Source organism: Callithrix jacchus, chromosome 14 (assembly GCF_049354715.1).
Source record: "Callithrix jacchus isolate 240 chromosome 14, calJac240_pri, whole genome shotgun sequence".
Taxonomy (NCBI): Eukaryota; Metazoa; Chordata; class Mammalia; order Primates; family Cebidae; genus Callithrix; species Callithrix jacchus.
The window spans coordinates 39,031,669-39,047,537 of NC_133515.1; the positions used below are offsets into that span (position 1 = coordinate 39,031,669).

Here is a 15,869-nt window from a genome sequence, read left to right on the forward strand (position 1 = left end):
CAGCAGTAAGCAGAAATGTTGGCTTTGGGCTAGAAGTATATAGACTTTTTAAAAAATTGTATTAATGAAAAATATGCACCATTTATATTACAAACAAAATTTTTTTTTTTGAGATAGAGTCTCTCTGTGTCACCAGGCACCAGGCTGGAGTGCAGTGGCGCGATCTTGGTTCACTGCAACCTCCACCTCCTGGGTTCAAGCAATTCTCCTGCCTCAGCCTCCCGAGTAGCTAGGACCACAGGCACACACCACCTTGTCCAGCTAATTTTTGTATTTTTCTAGTAGAGATGGGGTTTCACCATGTTGGCCATGATGGTCTCGATCTCTTTACCTCGTGATCCTCCTGCCTCAGCCTCCCAAAGTGCTGGGATTACTGGCCACAAATTTTTTTTTTTAATGAGGAATGGTTGTAGAGTTTTATCAGATGCTTTACCAGTATCTGTTGCTGATGACCATAATGCTTTCTCCATTTTTTAAAAAAGTTCTGCTGGAAGAGTATTTATTTCTTAATATTTTGATTAGCAGTTTGGAATCCGTTTTCATGGACGAGATCAATCCTTGTTATTTTCAACTTAAGGGTATTTTATGATCAACATATTTTTGAATTCCTTTTTGCAGTCGTATAGAGGCTCTTTCAGGAAAAAATTTTTTCCCAAGTTGTTACACTTGGTCTGTTTGCTGTTGGTCAGTTTTTCCATTCTGCTGTTAAACCTTTTTCCTTTATCACATATCTTTATTTTATATTGACTGTGCTTGAATATATCTTGTTAAATTCAGCTTGGAAAGTGTTTAGATTTAAACAAATTACTTATTTCTTTATTCATTAAAGTCTCCCCTTTGGAAGGTAAAGAATTATTTTGATTTTATCCTCTTTTCTCACTTTTTTTTTCTATTTCTTTTTTTTTGGTGACCAGGTCTTGGCTCATTGTGACCTCCACTTCCCAGGTTCAAGTGATTTTCGTGCCTCAGCCTCCAAGTAGCTGGGACTACAGGGGCCTGCCACCACACCTGGCTAGTTTTATAGTTTTTGGTAGAGACAGGGTTTCACCATGTTGGCCAGGCTGGTCTCAAACTTCTGACCTCAGGTGATTCACCCACCTCTGCCTCCCAAAGTGCTGGGATTAACAGGTGTGAGCCACTGTGCCTAGCTCTTTTCTCACTTTCTCATTCTTAAATAATTCATTCTTATCCACCACCTCTCACTCCCACTCCCGTCACATTAGGCTGTTATCTACATCTTACTTTTGCTAGTTATTTAGTCTCAGACAGAACTGCTTATTATCAATTTTTTACTAATATATGCAAATTATTAATATTCCTTTTATTAGAAAGATGCCCATTTATATATTCTGATAGGAAAGACATTTGATTTTGAAATCTGCTTTTTTTTTTTGAGATAGAGTCTCACTCTGTTTCCCAGGGTAGAGTGCAGTGGTACAGTTACAGCTCACTGTAGCCTCGACTCCCAGACTCAGGTGGTCCTCCTACATCAGCCACTTGAGTAGCTGAGACCACAGGCATGTGTGCCACCATGCCCAGCTAATTTTTAAATTTTTTGTAGACATGCGGTCTCACTGTGTTGCCTAGGATGGTCTCAAACTCCTGGACCCAAGCAGCCTTTCTGCTTCAGTCTCCCAAAGAGCTTGAGATTACAGGCATAAGCTACTGCACCTGGCCAGAAATCTGCTTTTTCAGTACATGAATACAGGATCCTGCCCAGGAAAACATGCCTATAAGCTCCAGGATAATGTTTGAAAAGTCAACTTAACCAGGACTGGGGTGGTGATGGCGAATAACCACAGAAATCAGCAAAGTATAGTAAGTTTCAGATTATTGAGAACTGGCTGGGAAAAAATGCAGGGAAAGAGTGTTTTAAGCCCTTGTTTTCTGAACGAGTGTAAAAAGAATGTGTTTCAAGAGTAGTATTATGGAACAGGCCATTGAGGCCAATTAATATAGGATATTTTGGAAGCAGATGCTTTCTTTCTTATGTCTTAATATGTTTATTTACTGTAGTCAATGTTAATTGTATTGTCTTTCTCCTCTCTGTTTTCTTTTCTTTTCTTTCTTTCTTTGTTTTTTTTTAGATGGAGTCTTGTTCAGTCACCCAGGCTGGAGTGCAGAGGTATGATTATGGCTCATGGCAACCTCTGCCTCCCAGGTTTAAGGAATTCTCATGCCTCAGTCTCCCAAGTAGCTGGGACTAACAGGTGCATGCCACCACACCCGGCTAATTTTTTGTATTTTTAGTAGAAATGGGCTTTTGCCATGTTGGTCAGGCTGGTCTCAAAACTCCTGGTCTCATGTGATCTGCCTGCCTAGGCTTCCCAAAGTGCTAGGATTACACACATGAGACACCATGCCTGGCCATGCCTGGCCTTGTCTTCTAATGGACTTTGGTATTGTCAACAAAAATTCTCAGGAAGGTAACCAGTTGGATCCCCATCGCCACTGCTTGGAAAGAGGATACCAAACTCTACCCCAGTTGTTTTCTTTATTTCTTTTTTTTTTCTTTTTTTGAGATGGAGTCTTGCTCTGTCACCAGGCTGGAGTGCAGTGGGACAGTCTCGGCCCACTGCAACCTCCCCCTCCCAGGTTCAAGCAATTCTCCTGCCTCAGCCTCCCCATTAGCTGAGACTACAGGGGTGTGCCACCATGCCCAGCTAATTTTTGTATTTTTAGTAGAGGCAGTTGGCCAGGATGGTCTCGAACTCCTGACCTCGTGATCTGCCCACCTAGGCTTCCCAAAGTGCTGGGATTACAGGTGTAAGCCACTGCACCCGGCCCCTTCTAAGAAGGTGTTTTTTTTTTCTTTGAAAAATGGGGACCCCCCCCCCCACCACCTTTTCAGGAAACATGCTTCCCTTTCAGGCATCAGAAAAATGAAAATAGCCCTTTAATAAAATTAAAAGGTTGGGACTATTAGTTTCAGAAAGAAAAGTCTGACTTTCAGAGTATTCAGAAGATAAAATATTTTTCCTATGTAGATAAAGTGAGCCTTTTTCTTTTTTTGAGTCAGAGTCTTGCTCTGTCCTCCAGGCTGGAGTACAGTGGTGTGATCTCAGCTCACTGCAACCTCTGTCTCCCAGGTTCAAGCAATTGTCCTGTCTCAGCCTCCCAAGTAGCTGGAATTATAGCTTCCTGCCACCGCCCCAACTAATTTTTGTATTTTTAGTGGAGATGGGGTTTCATCATGTTGGCCAGGCTGGTCTCGAACTCCTGACCTTGTGATCTGCCTGCCTTGGCTTCCCAAAGTGCTGCGATTACAGGTGTGAGCCACTGTGCCTGGCCACCTTTTTCTTTTGCTTAGGAGAGTTTTCAGTCCTCATTGAGAGTGCATATATATGTAATTTCTTCTTTTTTTCCTAAGAGATGAGGTTTTACCTTGTTGCTCAGGCTGATCTTGAACTCATAAACTCAGGCAATCTGCCTACCTTGGCCTCTCAATATACTGGGATTACAGGCATGAGCCACTGTGCTGAGCCAGTGTAATTTCTTTAGAGTTACAAATTACAAAAAGTAAAAATATTTATGATCAAAATACTTACTCTTGTTGCATTTAATTTCAGAAAGAAACTCTCTAATATTAAAGAACTAAATCCCAGCACTTTGGGAGGCCAGGCAGGCAGATCACTTGAGGCTAGGAGTTCGAGACCAGCCTGGCCAACATGGCGAAATCCCGTCTCTACTAAAAAAAACCCAAAATTTAGCCAGGCGTAGTGGTACACACCTATAGTCCCATTTACTTCGGAGGCTGAGGTGGAGGGACTGCTTGACCTCGGGAGGTGGAGGTTGCAATGAGCCATGATTGTGCTACTGAACTCCAGCCTAGGTGACAGAGTGAGACTGTCTCCAGAAAAAAAACTGAAACTAGTGGATTTTTGATCTTTGATTCGACAGCATCTTACATAATTTGATACCTATGCCTAAGACAGTGAGAAAAACGTGGTACTTTGTGAGGACATGGGTTTGGGTTTTTACTTCCTTTAAGAAACTTGTACAGAAACCGGGCGTGGTGGCTCACGCCTATAATCCCTGCACTCTGGGAGGCCAAGGCAGGTGGATCACAAGGTTAAGAGATTGAGACCATCCTGGCTAACACGATAAAACCCCGTCTGTACAAAAAATACAAAAAATTAGCCAGGCATTTGGCACACACCTGTAGTCCCAGCTACTTGGGAGGCTGAGGCAGGAGAATCACTTGAACCTGGGAGGCAGAGGTTGCAGTGAGCCAAGATGACACTACTGCACTACTGCACTTCAGCCTGGCGACCGTGAGACTCTGCCTCTAACTAAAATACACACACACACACACACACATGCACACACACAGAGGTAGGTTTGTGTGTATTTGTGAATGTGTGTGTTTATATGTTGCAGGTGCTCATGGCAGTGTGTAAACTTTCTACTGTTAGGCTGGGCATGGTGATTCACGCCTGTAATCCCAGCACTTTTGGAGGCTGAGGCAGGTCGATCGCTTGAGCTCAGGAGTTCAAGAGCAGCCTGGGCAACATAGCAAAGCCCATCTCTACAAAAAATACAAAAAATTAGCTGGGTGTGATAGCATGCACCTGTAGTTCAAGTTACTTGGGGGGATGGGGCGGTGGCTGAGGTGGGAGGATCCCTTGAGCCCAGGAGGTTGAGGCTGCAGTGAGCTGAGATATACCACTGCACTGTATCCTAGGTGACAAAGTGATACCCTATCACAAACAACTTTCTACTGTTAAATTAGATAACAAACTAATTGTTATATATGTGTATTTAATTACAGGTGTCCCGTTTCCCAAAAACTTTATGTCTGTGGCAAAGACTATTCTAAAGCGCCTGTTCAGGGTTTATGCCCATATTTATCACCAGCACTTTGATTCTGTGATGCAGCTGCAAGAGGAGGCCCACCTCAACACCTCCTTTAAGCACTTTATTTTTTTTGTTCAGGTAAGTTGAACCATGTCGATTTCTGTGTCCTGTGACTTGGACTTGTTTGAAATGGGAACTTCAACAAAGAGCAGTGTGTCTTATTTATACGTGTAGTACCAATTACAGGCAAGCTTCTCTTTTCTGTTTTGTTCTCTTTCCCACATTGTTTATTGATGTGTGAGGCAGTATAAAAAAGTATCTTTTTTTTTTTGAAACAGTCTCTCTCTCTGTCACCCAGGCTGGAGTGCAGTGGAACAATCTTGGTTCACTGCAACCTCCACCTCCTGGGTTCAAGTGATTCTCCTGCCTCAGCCTCCCAAGTAGCTAGGATTACAGGCGCGTGTCATCATACCCAGCTTATTTTTGTATTTTTAGTAGAGACGGGGTTTCACCATGTTGCAGGCTGGTCTCGCACTCCTGACCTCAGGTGATCCACCCACCTCGGCCTCCCAAAGTGCTGGGATTACAGGCCTGAGCCACTGTGCCTGGCTAGAATTGGAACTTTTAAAAATTAAAAAATAATTCACATTGTTTGAAAAAGATATCAAAGAATTGGTACGCCTTTAGCCTAACTTTAGAGATACTTGTATTTTGCATATTGCATTACATACATATGTCTGTCTAGATAGTTTCTGGTAGCTTTATAGTAGATACTACATATTACAGTTCTGTGTACTGTACCATGCTCTTTCTGATTGTTCTTCTCAGATTGTTGCATAAAGGTCTACTGCCCCTTTATCAAAAGTTCAGTTTGTAGTTTTCAGGTAGTTTCTTTTTTCGGCGGGGGATGCAGAATCTTGCTCTGTTGCCCAGGCTGGAGTGCAGTGGCATGATATTGGCTCACTGCAACCTTTGTCTCCTGGGTTCAAGCAGTTTTCCTGCCTCAGTCTCCCAAATAGCTGGGATTGCAGGCACCCAGATAATTTTTATATTTTTAGTAGAGATGTGGTTTCACCAGGTTGGCCAGGCTGGTCTCAAACTCCTGACCTCAAGTGATCCACCTGCCTCGTCCTCCCAAAGTGCTAGAATTATAGGCATGAGCCACCATACCCAGCCTTTTTCAGGTAATTTCTACGTAAATAGAAATGTATATATACAGTTTTGATTTCAATGTTTAACAAAGTGAGGATCGTACTGATACCTAGAGTTGCTTCTTTAAAATTCTCCTATTGTTAAGAATATTGGAAAACAAACTCCCTGTTTTCTCCTGTACTCTCACCATACAGAATGCTTCTGTGACCAAACATGGGGACTGTCCCTCACACAACAAGCAAATGATCATTTATACAGTGGATACCAGATGAATGCCCTATAATTTGATTCAGTTCTGATACCATCTGGAGGTAGCATCAGACCCTACAAGTTGAGAGCCCAGTCACACAAGGCTGCCCCCCACTTTGGATATCAATCAAAAGTAATAGATTGTCATCTATGCCTCCGACTGTAAACCAGGGTTCCTACCATCTCCCTCCCCTTGGGTTTGATTAATTTGCTAGAGCAGCTCATAGAATTCAGGGAAATACTTACTTATCTCTACCCATTTATTATGAAAGATGTTACAAAAGATACAGATGAACAGCTAGATGGAAGAGATGTGTAGGGCCAGCAGAGAAGGGGCTTCCATGCTGTCTCCAGGCATGCCATGGTCCAGGAACCTCCATGTGTTCAGGTGTCCAGAAGCTCTCCTGAGTCCCTTTTTTTGGTGTTTTTATGGAAACTTCATTACTTGGCCATGATTGATTAAATAATTGGCCATTGGTGATCAACTCAGCCTTTAGCCAGCCCTCTCCCCTCCCCAGAGGCTGTGATCTGCAGAGAGAGGGCTGGCTGAAGGTTGACCAGTTCCCATCCTGAAGCTTTATAGGAGCCCCAGTCACCAGTCATCTCATTAGCATACAAGATACTCTTACCACTCTGGTAATTCCAGCAAGGGTTTTACGAGCTATGTGTCAGGAAACAGGGAGGAAAACCAAATACATAGATCACAATGTCATACCTATATTTTTAAAAAGAGGGCCAGGCATGGTGGCTCACCCCTGTAATTGCAGCACTTTGGGATGCCAAGGTGGGCAGATCACTTGAAGCCGAAGTTCAGTACCGGCCTTAGCAAATAGCGTTACCACATCTGTACAACAAAAAAAAGAAAGAAAAAGAAAAGAAGAGAATGAATACTTATTTTAAAATGATCACAGAGGTTATTCAATGATTCTTTTGGACTTCAGAAAACTAGGGTTGGGAATCCCTTCTCCAAAGGACAATTAAAGAGTTTCAGTTTTAGATCCATTTTTAAATGTTATTTTTCTTCTCTTTTTAGGAGTTTAATCTGATTGATAGGCGTGAGCTGGCACCTCTTCAAGAATTAATAGAGAAACTTGGATCAAAAGACAGATAAATGTTTCTTCTAGAACACAGTTACCCTCTTGCTTCATCTATTGCTAGAACTATCTCATTGCTATCTGTTACAGACTAGTGATACAAACTTTAAGAAAACAGAATAAAAAGATACCCGTTGTCTGTGTCTACTGATAAAATTATCCCAAAGGTAGGTTGGCGATAGTTTCCAAGTAAGACCTTAAGGACACAGCCAGATCATAAGTACTGTGATAGCAACCACGTATGACTCCGATTATTATCACAGAGTCATACCTGGTTGTAATATGTGATGATTAACCTTTAGTTTATAAGTTTACTTATTATTCTTTTACTCAGTCATTTCTTTACAAGAAAATGATTGAATCTATTTTAAGTGACAGCATAATGGACATTAAGCATTTCCATCAATAATTTATGAATACTTTTCCAGAACAAATTTCCTAATAACACAATCAGATTGGTTTTATTCTTTTATTTTACAAATAAAAGATGTATTTTTAAGTATCCTTGAGATTTAGAACATGTGTGTCACTTCAGATAACATTTTAGTTTCAAGTTAGTATGGTAGTGTTTTTATAGATAAGATACGTATATTTTTTCAGAATTCATGATTGCAGTTTAAATCATCATATGGCATGTGTGGGTGGGAGCAACCAAAGTTATTTTTACAGGGACTTTATTTTTTGATCTTTATTTGGAATTGTTTTCACATCTGTCTAAATTATTAGGAGTGTGTATATCAGAAGTAATTTTTTTATGTCTTCTAAGAATGGTCTTCTAGGCTTTTAGAAAAGCTTCATTCAAATAGTAGCTTTTGGCTGAGAAAAGGAATCCAAAATATTATAACAAAGTTAGATCTCAAAACCACTATTTTTATTATTTCATTATTTTTCAGAGGCTTTGAAATTCTGAATAAGAGAATGGAGGAAAATACTCAGAGTACTTGATTATTTTATTTCCTTTTATTAAAAAAATTACTTCTATGTTTTTATTGTGTCTTGAGCCTTAGTGAAGAATAGTGTAGAAATGCATGAACTTTATTCTAATGAGGATAAAACTTAAGGAAAACCACAATAAACCGCGAAGGTGTACGCATCTTACAACACAGCTAAAGTTTTGGTGTGCTACCTATTCTTGAGAGAGTGAGTGGGTGTATGTGTTTAAAGGAGACAAAATGGGAGAAATAAGTTTAAAAAAATCCTCATTCTGTTAATATTCAAAAGATGGACTGAGTTCCCACTTGGGTTTTTATCTTAATTGCTTTTGTATCAAAACTTGAAATTCCTGTTTCTATTGGGATATAAAAACCTTCCCCTTGAGTGAAGAAAACATTTATTTTTTATTTGGTTCCTAGGATATAGTAAACTCTAGCAGTCTATTTAAAATGTACTGAGGCTCAACAATTATTATACTGGAAGACTTGCCAAACTGGCAAAGCTTTAAGTTCATCAGCATTCTATGTGGTTCAGAGCTGTGGTTTTGGCAAAGTACTTTACCAACCTCCTTGATGGCTTTGATAAAAGTTAGATTTGATGGGGCTTTTTTTTTTGAATTTTTTTCTTATTCCACTAAACTATAAAGAAAATAATTACTTAGAAACTCCATTTTAAATCATCATTTTCTATAAATTCTTAAATATATACAGAATTTTAAAGGAAATAGAACATTTCATCTGATTTAGGTAGCATCCACATATCATTGAGGAATTAAAGTGTGGGACAGTCATTATGAAAAAAGGAGAGAAAAGTCCTCTATTAGACATTCCACAATCCATGTTTTAAGCTTATCCAAAGGTTCAAATGTCAGCCATTCTGTATGTTCATGTTGATCATTTGCAAACAAGAAAGCAGGTTTCTAGATGTCACTTAGGCTGTGAACTGCCTCTCAACTTTAAACCCTGTTGGCTTTACTTTTTTAAGTCCACAAGGGATGAAACTAGTTTCTCAGCTCAGCTTATACATTCCTCATTATTTCTAATATTTCAAATATTACCAAACAAAAAAAGTTACCTCTTTTCTCCACTTATTTTCTAAGCCCCAAAGCAAATGAAAGATGATCACATCTGGATAGTAGTAAAGGCAGCTTATAAATAGGACATAAATCAGAAATGTGTTCGTATTTTGATACTCAGACTGTCCTTTTTAAAAATAAAAATAAAAACATTACCAGGTTCCCAAGTCAATCTGGCTTAACCAACAGTACACCTAAATATTAGTGTTAACTCCAAGACTAGGGAGCCAAGGTGGGGAGGAGAATTGGAGGAAGGGGAGATAATGAGAAGAGGATGGCGCCTTCTTGACTTGGCTAGAAGGCCAACCTTTGATAACAGTTTGAAGAAATCAATCTTTTTGACTCTTCTCACTTTTATCTCCCAGTGCCCAAGGTTTGTCTGTTCCATAACACTCACTCCCTTCCCCCTGGCTAATCAGAAGTCATCTCTCAGTGTCTGATCTCTGCTCTTCATACATGATTACAGTCACGGGGTGAAGACTGCTTGCTAAATTATGCAATTAATCCTATGGTGCTTTAATTTTCAGGCCTTCAGAAAAACTTGGACAGTGATGTACAGATTTTTAAATAGTTGAACTTCCTTGTACTACAGTTTTTGTATTGACAGCCAAATGTGTCTTTCCTTCTTCAGATTGTGAATAAAGTGATTTTACAGGACTTCCAGCAAACAAAGTATTTCCTTTCATTTAAGGCTTGTAGAACCCTAGCTCATACAGCTGCTTCCATGAGAAATGCAAAATCTGTATTCACCATGATTTAGGTCACAAAGGTGAAGTTTTTCTAGTAGTGCAGGGGTAAGAGGAACAATCTTGGCGGTAATATTAAGTTTTGCCAATATGATTTTCTGATTGTATTGTAGGCCTTCTGTCTGCACATTGAGGTTGTACTAGAAGTAGAGCTTCTTCAAACATAATATCATTACCTCATAAGCATTAATAAATCAGGCCCTAGGAGCATAAGTCCTAGAAAATTTGTTTTTAAGCAGCCCTAGTTAGGGCGCTGGTGTAGCTGCTGCCTTGTTGTAGGAGCCTGCCTCCTGTCGGTAACAAAGCCTCACCCAAAAAATGCCCGCCTGGACACCAAACGCTGAGCACCTTCAGCAGGCACATTATTTCCCCCTGAGATCAGTTCAGTAAGTGAATTCGGTTTGTACTGTTGTAGAATTCTGGCAAAGAGGTAAAATAGTAGTCCTTAGGTCATCCTATTTTTGCTCTGAATTTTGATATTTCAGACTAAAAGGCCTTGGGGGATGATAGCATATGTTGTAGCAGTAATTTTTTTTGAAGCAACTGCATTGACATTCATTTGGGTTTTCTCTGATTATCAGATTCTATTCCAAGCAAATATTCTGTAGGTCCAAATGGATTACCAGTGTGCTATAGACTTACTATTAAGAACAACATTCTATTCTACATCAAAAATAGTTTGCGTAAGTTAGTTTTGGTTACCATCTAAAATATTTTTAAATGTTCTTTACATAAAAATTTATGTTGTATTTTAAAATCCTTAGGGGCTTTATCTATTTTTCTAAGTCCGTTAACTGTACTTTTTAAAAAAAGTATTTTGTATCTACTTTTGTAACTTCATCAGAATAAAATATATTGAAAGCAAGAAATGACTGATTAAAGTATGTATATCAACACACTTATTTCTGTTTAAATATAGAAACTTGAGAGTTTTGCAGGTTCTGTGGATTTTTTGAGTACAGCTTAAATTTGGAAAGTTACCTTTGCATATCATTTAGTGGCTAAAATGTTTTCTTAGCCCTTAAAAATAGAAGTTCCTAAATGAACTAAGTATCATAGTACTAGGACCCAATGCCTAAGAAACAAACTATGTCTCTGATAGTGGCTAAAACCCATACCAGACAAAAATGCGTGGTCTCCTTGCTGCCATGTGAATCAGGCTCCAGATCTCTTTGTACATTCCTGGTTCTGAGACCACAGAGTTAAAATTAAAAACTTAATGAATGTGGCTAAACAGTACAAGTTAACAATAATTTAATTTTTTTGAGACGGGGTCTTTGTTGCCCAGGGTGGGAGTGCAGTGGCAGAATCTTGGTCCACTGCAACCTCCACCTCCTAGGCTCAAGTGATCTTCCTGTCTCAGCTTCCTGAGTAGTTAGGACAACAGGCATGCACCATCATGCCCAGCTAATTTTTTGTATTTTTTGTAAAGATGGGGTTTTGCCATGTTGCCCAGGTTGGTCTCGAACCCCTGAGCGCAAGCAATCTGCCCATCCCAGCCTCCCAAAGTGCTGGGATTACAGGCATAAGCTACCACACCCAGCCTAGTTAATACTAATTTTGTATAAGCCATGAGTAAACTAGCAATCACTTTTATTTTTCTTTTGATATTTTCAGTAGGCCTAAAATTGATCATAAAAAGGATAAGCTTAATCTTTGGGAGAGCCAGACGCTGGGTTCCAACCTGCACAGCCAGAAAGTGTCCAAACTATGCCATGGACCTTCTCTAACAAATACCCCATTGATGTCCCTACTACGTATGGACACACTACAGCCTGCACCATCCCCACTTAGGTGTGGACACTAGCCTGCATCATCATCGCTGGCCACTAGATGCCAGTCTCCACCATGGCACCTCTCAAAAGCTAGCTCCCTTTTTGCTTTTTACAGGAGTCCTTTAGTAGGTTATCTCATTTAATTCATAAAGCAACTTGGGGAAAGTGATTGCAATTAAGAGATATGCCAGAAATATTTCAGTATTCTTTAGACCATGCCACAGAAGCTCTGACAAGTTGAAATAGTACATAGCAAGTCAGGCCTCTGTTTCTCTGGATAGCATTTGTAAAAATTCTGCATGCTCAACAGTACTAGGAAGCTCTATAAAATAAAACGCTGATACGATGAAAAATCCTAATGAGGTTAAAAAAGGAGGTGCATCCAAAGAGTTCCTACCTAATTAATTTTCTGAGTTGGCCCAGATTTAATATATGTATGAAAGCTATGAGTGATCATGGACCAATACAGCTGAAGAAAAGAGAATCTCAAGGTCACAGCAAAAAAAGTAAGATGCAGAAAGCATTGACTCATTTCCTGGGACTAAATGCATTTCACTTTTATTTTAATCATTAAGTAAAACTTACCTTTTATTTGTTTCTGCCAGAAAATAATAATAATACTGGAACTGTTGGAACTAATTTGGAAGCCCAAGATTGGTCAGATTGTCCTGCAAATCCTTTTTTAGAAAGTTTCAAATTTAGACCTGTGGAGCGCGAATTGCTGAGCCTCTGTCAGTTCTGTTCAGTAATAACAGTGCATGCACTTTTTGTCCCAGATGTCAAGTAAGGCTCTGTCCTCATGGAGCTTATAGACCAGTGAGAACAGACACATACATAAATTGATAGTTGTAAAGGGCCATAAGTGCAACAAAAGTTACAGGTAAGTTGCAGGCCCTAAGCTTACAGAGGTGGCAGTCAGAGGTGGCTCATTGGGAGAAGACAAGGCTTGAACCTTAAAAGCTGGGCATTAAAAAGTGGGCAACTGCATAACCAAACTTGTAGCATAGCTTATACAGGGAGATGCAAGTATAATATTACTGAAGGATAGATTTCATTTGGGCAGGTAGATAGTGGTTAAATCATAAAAAAGAACTGTAGGTGATGGGGTGTCTGAAGGATTTCAAGTAGTAAATGTTTTCATTTATTTATTTTTGAGACAGAGTCTCACTCAGTTGCCCAGGCTGGAGTGCAATGGCTCGATCTCGGCTCACTGCAACACCCACCTCCCAGGTTCAAGTGATTCTCCTGCTTCAGCCTCCTTAGTAGCTGGGGAGTAGAGGTACATGCCACCCCACCCGGCTGATTTTTGTATTTTTAGTAGGATGGTGTTTCACCATGTAGCCAGGCTGGTCTCAAACTCCTGACCTCAGGTGATCCACCTGCCTTGACCTCCCAAAGTGCTGGGATTACAGGCGTGAGCCACCATGCCCTGCCTAAATGTTTTCATTTCAGATGGTTCTGACAGCCTAGGGGAAACAGGATAGGAGGAAAATGGGCAGAGAGTAGCTCAGAGTAACAGTGTGGGCAGTTGTCAAATTATGGGGAAATGGAAGATTAGAGATAAGCAAAAGTACCCTTTTTTTTGGAGACAAAAAGCTGGTAGAGAGGCCGCCAAGGCGAGCTAATGGTTTGTAATTTGAGTAGAGACGGGGTTTCACCATGTTAGCCAGGCTATTTCTGAACTCCTGAACTCAGGTGATTTGCCTGCCTTGGCCTCCCAAAGTGCTTGGATTACAGGTATAAGCTACCTTGCCTGGCCAAAAGTACCATTTTTAAATAAAAAGAAGAATTCTGCCAATACAAATCTGTAAGCTTTGTTTAACCTCACTTGGTTACAAGTGAGAAACCCAATTAAACTGGGTTTAGTGCTCATTTCCAGCACTGCTGGTTTCCAGCTGTACAAACAAAGGCAAGCATTTGTCTCCTTTTATCTGTTTTCTTCTTTGTCTTGCTTCATTTCCAAAGTAGCTCTGCCTGCATGGTTGCAAAGATGGTTGCCAGCTACTCCAGCCTTTCTACCAGCTTAGCAGCACACCAGAAAAAGATCAACGTCTGGGAACTATAGACACTGGGGAATACAAGAGGGAGGAAGGAAGAAAAGGGGCAAGGATTTAAACTACCTATTGGGTACTATGCTCATTACCTGAAGGACAGATTCATTCATACTCCAAACTTCAGCACCATGCAATATACCTCTGTGACAAGCCTGCATATATACCCTCTGATTCTAAAATAAAAGTTGCAAAAGGCTGTCTGTTGCCCAGGCTGGAGTGCAATGGTGCGATCATGGCTCCTGCAACCTCTGCCTCCCAGGTTCAAGCGATTCTCCTGCCTCAGCTTCCAGAGTAGCTGGGATTACAGGCATGCACCACCACGTCTGGCTAATTTTGTATTTTTAGTTGAGATTTTCTCCGTGTTGGTCAGGCTGCTCTTGAACTCCTGAAATCAGATGATTCGCCCGCCTCGGCCTCCCTAAGTGCTAGAATTAAAGGCGTGAGCCACCACGCCTGGCCAGGATCCATTTCTTTAGTTCCAGAAAAGTCCCTATACTAACTCTCATTGGTTTGGCTCAGATCATGTGGCTAATCCTAAGCCAATCTCTGATTAGCCAGACTTGGGTCCTGTTTCCACTCCTAGAACTGGGAATAGATGTGCCTCATCTAAACCATGCTGTTTGAATAGCAAGGGGATGGTTCACCACTATTATCCTGCTTGAAAAAAATTTTTTTGACAGTTTTAATTGCATCATTGACTCAATGAAGAAAACTTAGAAGTTAGCAAATCATCTGTAAACATTTTAAAGGAAGGAAGCATAAAATGTAAGACAGGCTAGTAATTGATCCAAAGGAGAAATTCTTAAGGCCAGAACCTAGGAGTCAGTTAATATTGTAATAAATGTTTTAGACAACATCCGTATAGAACAACTATAGGTCCACTCCATCCAAGTGCAACGCTGAAGGGACGTATTGATTACATAGACCAGAATATTGGCAAAAAGCTGGTAAATCCTGCAGGGTGCCATCAGACCACGTGCACAAACAAATACAGCTAGAGAGAGGAGGAGCTTGGTTGAATTTCTGCCTTGACTGGTCTGAGGACTCCAGAGGCGAGGCGAATTTGCTGACAGTTCTACCCCATCCCACATGGCGTCAGCTTCCGTTCCATTCTCACGGTCTGTGGTCCATGGCTCCAACCTGGGCCTCTGCTAGGCTGTGTCCTGTGGCACCTTAAACTCAGGCAAATTCAAAACTGTTCGAGGACTCTGCTTAGCCCCCAACTAACCCTCCTCCATCCAAGTCATTGTCCAAGCCAGAAACAGGAGTCATCTCAGATACCTTCCCCACCCTCACCCCAACATGCAGTCGCTCGATTCTGTTCACTTCCCAAGTGTCTCAGTTCACTCTTCTCAGTTCCTCCTTCCACTGGTTTAGTTTAGGCCCCTCCGTTCTCACCTGGACCATCGCGGTAGCCTCGGAGCTTCTGACCGTGTCTCCAGTGGCAGCCCCTACACGCCCTCCTCCTCGCAGGAGCACAGCGATCTTTCTAAGGCGCGAATCAAATCCTTCCACGAGTTCCCACACCAGGATCGAAGGCCAAGCTCTCAGTTAGAAGCTAGGCTGCCGACGTGGGGAGTGGGAATGGAAAAGTGCATCAGGGGCACGAGAGGTATTCGGATGAGGGAAGTCTCGTATCGGGCGCCAAGACCTTGGAGTGTTTTTGAGCTGGGGAGGAAAAAGGTTTTCACGTGGTCAAGGGGACCCTATCAGTGAAACCGGCCCTGGGGAGGCTGGATGAGTGCGGGGCGAGCCCAGGCAGAGGGCGGGGTCCCGAGGCCGACAGGCGCTGCAGTATCGTGGGTGGAGAGTCAGCCAGGGGAGGGGGAGGTGGGGCCCGGCGTCCCGCAGCCTCGGGGGACCGAGCCAGGCGACCGGAGGCCTCCGGGGCGGGGCCTTGAGAACTGGGGCGGGGCCCCGGGAGGCTGGCGGCCTCCGGGCGGCAGGGGGCGGCCTCTCCCACGGCGGCTGCTCTCGGTCTCCCGCTCCGCATC

At 41.6% G+C, this 15,869-nt stretch overlaps 1 protein-coding gene and 1 long non-coding RNA gene across 3 annotated transcripts in view; one reads left to right on the forward strand and one right to left on the reverse strand.

Moving 5' to 3' along the window:
* The window catches only part of MOB1A (MOB kinase activator 1A), a 25,758-nt gene extending 14,843 nt beyond the window's left edge, over positions 1-10,915 (forward strand). For both annotated transcript variants that reach the window (XM_002757601.7, XM_035272216.3), the window contains exons 5-6: positions 4,772-4,935; positions 7,232-10,915. In XM_002757601.7, coding sequence (XP_002757647.1) covers positions 4,772-4,935; positions 7,232-7,309 — 242 coding nt within the window. In that variant the 3' untranslated portion in view covers positions 7,310-10,915. The remainder of the gene's footprint in view (positions 1-4,771; positions 4,936-7,231) is intronic.
* Positions 6,896-15,773, reverse strand: LOC128929602 (uncharacterized). The gene is made up of 2 exons (XR_008476267.2): positions 15,274-15,773; positions 6,896-7,042 (listed from the first exon to the last, which is right to left on the reverse strand). It is a non-coding gene; the product is annotated as an uncharacterized LOC128929602 (long non-coding RNA).
* Positions 15,774-15,869: the final 96 nt, after the last annotated feature.